The 6,104-nt window shown below is 41.6% G+C and overlaps 1 protein-coding gene across 1 annotated transcript; it reads right to left on the minus strand.

Annotated features, from left to right (window-relative positions):
• Positions 1–1,608: 1,608 nt before the first annotated feature.
• On the minus strand, positions 1,609–4,215 carry LOC107485744 (uncharacterized). Its single transcript, XM_016106282.1, has one exon. It carries the CDS (start codon positions 4,213–4,215, stop codon positions 1,609–1,611), a length of 2,607 nt encoding a protein of 868 aa, XP_015961768.1.
• Positions 4,216–6,104: the final 1,889 nt, after the last annotated feature.

The following is a 6,104-nucleotide window of genomic DNA, read 5'->3' on the forward strand; positions in this document are numbered from 1 at the left end:
GTTTTGGATAGGATAATGTTTTTCTCTAATTGTTTGTTTTTGTATGTGTGCAGCTGGGAAATTTCCTGGAGTTTCAGCTTCTACCCTTAGGGCTCGGTTTAAATCAAAAAATTTTGAAGGTTCATCTTCGAATGCTGAAAAAATGGATGTAGGGGGTGAAGTTGACCAGCCCCCACCTAAGAAAAAGGGGATAGTTTTTAAGAAAAGGAAGACTGAGGTTGCTATTACTGTTGCGGAGCAAGACAAAGAGGGTGTGATTCAACTTGAGGACCTTTCTAGTTTCACTGTGAAACAGGATAAGCTTCATGCTTTTGATGACGGTGGAGATGGCTCTTCTGTTTGGGATCGAGGGTTTCCCTTTAATGTTGTTGCGGACGAGGTTGTCCAATGTTTCTCAGATATAGCACAGGTTGAAGAGGCTGGAGATGTGGGAGTTGATCAATTTCTTCAGGTTAGGTTTTCTATTTGACCTGTCTGACTTTGGCTGTTTATATTGTATGTTTTATGCTCTTAAATTTATAATTTTCAGGTGTTGGGTTTTCGTTTGGCTTGTATAGGCCGAAGCCAAGAAAAGAAACACAAAAAATTTGTTACCGAGCTTGAGCAATGTGCTGTTTTGAAGGAACAGCTAAATTCAAAAGAGCTGGTCCTTGCCGAGTTAAGGAAGAATTTTTCTGATCTAGGATTTGAAGGCTGAGAAGGAAAGTCGTGAGAATGCTACCGAGCTTTTGAAAAAGAAAGAAACTGAGTTGGAAGAGGTGAATAAACGAGTTATTGACCTGACTGCGCGAATGAAGGAGTTTGAGGCGGGAAGAGAAGGTGACATTCTTGATGCCTTCGCAGAAGGTTTCGAACGTGCTTTGACTCAGGCGAAGTTTCTTATGCCCGATGGCGACTTTGCATCTATGGACCGAGTAAGGTGATTCGGGATGGTCAGCTTGTGGATGATGAAGAGGTGATTGAAGAAGGGGGGGATAATTTAGTTAACTAGCTTGGTTTGTGTAATCCTCAGTTGTTATTTGTTTTTTGGGTGTGATGACCCATGACTGTTTTATTTTGTTTGACTGTTGTTTGTAATTAGGTTTTGTATGACCCTAATTACTCTGTCTGGTACCCATATGTGGGAATTTTAAACTGTATGCTTAATATGGCTTTGCATATTATCTGTTTCGTCTGTTGAGAGTTGTGGTTAATTTCTCTCATGATTGTTTAGCAGATTGAAACTGAGCTTAAAAGAGAATATTCTATCAAATAATGTAAATGAGTTTTATTCAAAGTAGTACCTTAACAACCTAACGTTGGCAAGCTAGCCTCGTTAAAACCTCCTTGAGCAAAACCCTTTTGGGAAAAAATCTCAAGTGAGGAAAAAGAGTACTAGCACTCTGCTGTGCCTTAACTGTAATATTGCTTTAAAGAATGAACATTCCAAGTACTTGGGATCTTAGTTCCATCCAAATGTTCTAGTCTGTAGGCTCCTCTCCCGAAGACTTCTAGTATGCGGTAGGGTCCGTCCCATGTTGCTGCGAGCTTCCCATGGGAAGATGGTCGGCGAGCTTCTTCTGTTTTCCTCAGCACCAGATCTCCGATATTGAAGGATCTTGGTTGAACTCATTTTGCATGTCTTCGGCGCAGTTGTTGCTGTAGAGCTTGGTGGCGAATGGCTGCTGTATTCCTGATTTCTTCTATTAAGTCAAGTTCTGCTCTGCGAGCTTGATCGTGATTCTCTGATATCGTTCGTAAGGATTGTTGCGAAACTTCCAGAGGAATCATAGCCTCAGATCCATAGACCAATCTGAATGGGGTTTCCTTTGTTGATGTATGTACTGTAGTATTGTATGACCATAAGATTTCTGGAACTAGCTCGGCCCAGAGCCCCTTAGCGTTGTCGAGCTTTTTCCTTAATGCGTGTAAGACGACCTTATTGGCGGCTTCAGCTAAACCATTAGATTGTGGGTGTTCGACGGATGAGAAATGATGATTTATCTTCAATTTCTGCAAAAAATCTTTAAAATTATGATCGGTAAACTGCCGACCATTGTCTGTGACAATATGTCGTGGGATTCCAAATCGGTATATGATGTATTTCCAAACAAAGGATATCATCTGATTGGATGTGATTCTTGCCAGGGGCTGTGCTTCGATCCATTTGCTGAAGTAATCGATAACAACTACTAGATACTTCATCTGTCCAGGTGCAGTGGGAAACGGGCCGAGGATGTCAATCCCCCACTGGTTAAATGGCCAACTTACTATAGACTGATGAAGATGCTCGGCTGGGATGTTAATGATTGGTGCGTGCTTTTGACATTGGTCACAAGTTCTAACCTTTTTTCTGCTATCCTCCCACAGACTCGGCCAGTAAAAACCTGCTCGAAGTATTTTCTGTGCCAGGCTTCTTGCCCCCGAGTGTATGCCACATATTCCTTCATGAGCCTCGGCTAAGACAAGATTAGCCTCACCCCTGTCCAAACATTTCAAAAGTGGTCGGGAGTACCCCCGCCTATATAAAACGTTATCCATTAATGTGAAAAAAGAAGCTTGTCGTCGAAATCTTTTTTTATCTGGGATCTCTTTCGGAAGAGAGCCATCTTTTAGATATTGAATGTAAGGCAGTTGCCAACTAGTTTCATTGACAGTGTTTAAAGTGTTAATGCTGTGTATGCTCGGCTTATCTAAAGTTGACTGTAATAACGTTGCTGTTTGTGACTGTGTAGTGGCTAATTTTGACAAAATGTCAGCCCTATGATTTTGGTCTCTGGGAACGTGGCGAATTTCTATTTTTTGAAAACCCTTTACCAACTGCTGAACAAGTTCTAAGTATCTCAATAAAAGTTGATCTTTAGTTTGAAAGACCTGATTTACTTGTTGGACTACTAATAATGAATCACAATAAACCTTTAAGCTGGCAATGTGCAAATCAATTGCTAACCTGAGCCCTGCGACGAGGGCTTCGTATTCGGCCTGATTATTGCTGGCTTTGAAGGAGAACCGGAGAGAATGCTCAAGGATTATGCCTTCTGGACTTTCTAATAGTATTCCTGCCCCTGACCCTTGTGGGTTTGAAGCTCCATCCACGAACAAGATCCAATCAGGGCTCTGTTCATCCATACATGGTTGGGTAAGTTCGACCATAAAATCGGCTAAGTATTGGGATTTAATGGACCCTCTCGGTTGGTATTGGATGTCAAATTCAGAGAGCTCAATGGCCCATTTGATAAGTCTGCCTGCTAATTCTGGCTTCGAGAGGACTTGCCGAAGAGGTTGTTCAGTCTTGACAATGATGGTATGCCCCTGGAAATATGGTCGGAGCCGTCTCGAAGAGAAGACTAAGGCCAGCGTGAGCTTTTCCAACCGCGGGTAGCGAAGCTCGGCGCCTTGCAGTGATTTACTCACAAAATAGATCGGCTGTTGACCTTCCTGCGTTTCTGTTACAAGGACAGAACTTATTGCCATATCAGTAATAGACAAGTATATATACAATGGCTCATTATGCTTTGGTTTTTGTAAAACGGGTGGTTTTGAAAGGAATTGTTTTAAGTTTTGAAATGCAGCTTCACAGTTCTCGGTCCATTCAAAATGTTTGGTGTTCTTTTTTAAGCATCGGAAAAAGGTAAGAGACTTTGATGCCAAACAGGGTAGAAATATGGATAAGGCCGCGAGTCGTCCTGTTAGCTGTTGAACGTCCTTTATTGTTTTTGGACTTTGCATATCGAGGATCGCCTGACATTTTTCCGGATTTGCTTCGATTCCTCGGCTGGTGAGGATAAATCCAAGGAACTTTCCTCCGCGGACACCGAACGCACACTTTTCGGGATTTAATCTCATATTGTATCGTCGGATCTGAGCAAAAATCTCGGCTAGGTCATGAATATGAGAGTTGCTTGCCATGGTTTTGGCGACCATGTCATCCACATAAACTTCGATATTCCGATCTATTTGGTTCTCGAAGACCTTGTTCATGAGTCGCTGATATGTCGCACCTGCATTCTTTAAACCAAAAGCCATAACATTATAGCAATAATTACCATATTCAGTTATAAAGGCAGTCTTTTCTTTGTCAGATGGATGCATGAGGATCTGGTTATAGCCAGAATATGCGTCCATGAAGCTTAATGAACCATAACCGCAAGAATTGTCAACTAAAGTGTCAATGCAAGGCAAAGGATAAGCATCTTTAGGACAGGCCTTATTTAGGTCAGTAAAATCGACGCACATGCGTGGTGCACGAATTTGTGATTCGCACAACTAACCAGCAAGTGCACTGGGTCGTCCAAGTAATACCTTACGTGAGTAAGGGTCGATCCCACGGAGATTATTGGTTTGAAACAATCAATGTTTATTTTATTAATGACTCTCAGGAGGCCAATAAGGTTATTTGGATTTAATTGTAAGAAGTCAAAGTATTTAAAATTGTAAGAAAAATAAGAGAGAATCAAATCGTTACTTAGTGTGCAGTAATGAGAAATATGTCGGAGTTTTGGAGATGCTTTGTCCTTTGATTTTCTACTTTTCCTTGGAGTCCTCTTCCCACACGCATGGTTCCTTCCATGGCAAGCTCTATGTAGGGTGTCACCGTTGTCAATGGCTACTTCCCATCCTCTCAGTGAAAACGTTCCTATGCTCTGTCACAGCACGGCTAATCATCTGTCGNCTAACGCCCAGCAGGTTAAAGTTTGAAGCACGTCACAGTCATTCAATCCCGGAATCCTACTCGGAATACCACGGACAAGGTTTAGACTTTCCGGATTCTCATGAATGCCGCCATCAATCCGGCTTATACCACGAAGATTCTGATTAAGGAATCTAAGAGATATTCATTCAATCTGATGTAGAACAGAGGTGATTGTCAGGCACACGTTCATGGATTGAGGAAGGTGATGAGTGTCACGGATCATCACCTTCTCCATAATTAAGCGCGAATAAATACAAGATAAGTCTCTAAAAGTTGTTTAAATAGTAAACTAGTAACCTAGGTTTACAGAATATGAGTAAACTAAGATAATTGGTGCAGAGATCCACTTCTGGGGCCCACTTGGTGTGTGCTGGGGCTGGGACTAGAGTTATCCACGAGTTGAGACCTTTCTTGGAGTTGAACTTCAAGTTATAACGTGTTTTGGGCGTTCAACTCTGGATCATGACGTTTTTCTGGCGTTTAACTCCAGACAGCAGCATGAACTTGGCGTTCAACGCCAAGTTACGTCGTCTATCCTCGCTCAAAGTATGGACTATTATATATTTCTGGAAAGCCCTGAATGTCTACTTTCCAACGCCGTTAAGAGCGCACCAATTGGGCTCCTGTAGCTCCAGAAAATCCATTTCGAGTGCAGGGAGGTCAGGATCCAACAGCATCAGCAGTCCTTTTTCAGCCTAACTCAGATCTTTGCTCAGCTCCCTCAATTTCAGCCAGAAAATACCTGAAATCACAGAAAAACACACAAGCTCATAGTAAAGTCCAGAAATATGATTTTTGCCTAAAGACTAATATTATTCTACTGAAAACTAATTAAAACATGCTAAAATCTACATGAAATTACCCCCAAAAAGCGTATAAAATATCCGCTCATCACAACACCAAACTTAAACTATTGCTTGTCCTCAAGCAACTAGATGAATAAAATAGGTTTTAACAGAAATTAAGAAGTAATAATATTTTAGAGTTTTAAATGAAGCTCAGATTCTTATCAGATGAGCGGGGCTTGTAGCTTTTTGTTTCTGAACAGTTTTGGCATCTCCCTTTATCTTTTGAATTTCAGAATGATTGGCATCCTTAGGAACTCAGAATTCAGATAGTATTATTGATTCTCCTAGTGTAGTATATTGATTCTTGAACACAGTTATTTTACGAGTCTCGGCCGTGGCCCTAAGCACTTTGTTTTCCAGTATTACCACCGGATACATAAATGCCACAGACATATGACTAGGTGAACCTTTTCAGATTGTGACCTAGCTTTGCTAGAGTCCCCAGTCAGAGGTGTCCAGAGCTCTTGAGCACACTCTTTTTGCCGTGGATCACGACTTTAAACACTCAGTCTCAAGTTTGTAACTTGGACCTGCATGCCACAAGCACATGGTTAGGGACAGCTTGGTTTAGCCGCTTAGGCCTG

This window comes from Arachis duranensis, chromosome 4 (genome assembly GCF_000817695.3).
Source record: "Arachis duranensis cultivar V14167 chromosome 4, aradu.V14167.gnm2.J7QH, whole genome shotgun sequence".
Classification (NCBI taxonomy): domain Eukaryota; kingdom Viridiplantae; phylum Streptophyta; class Magnoliopsida; order Fabales; family Fabaceae; genus Arachis; species Arachis duranensis.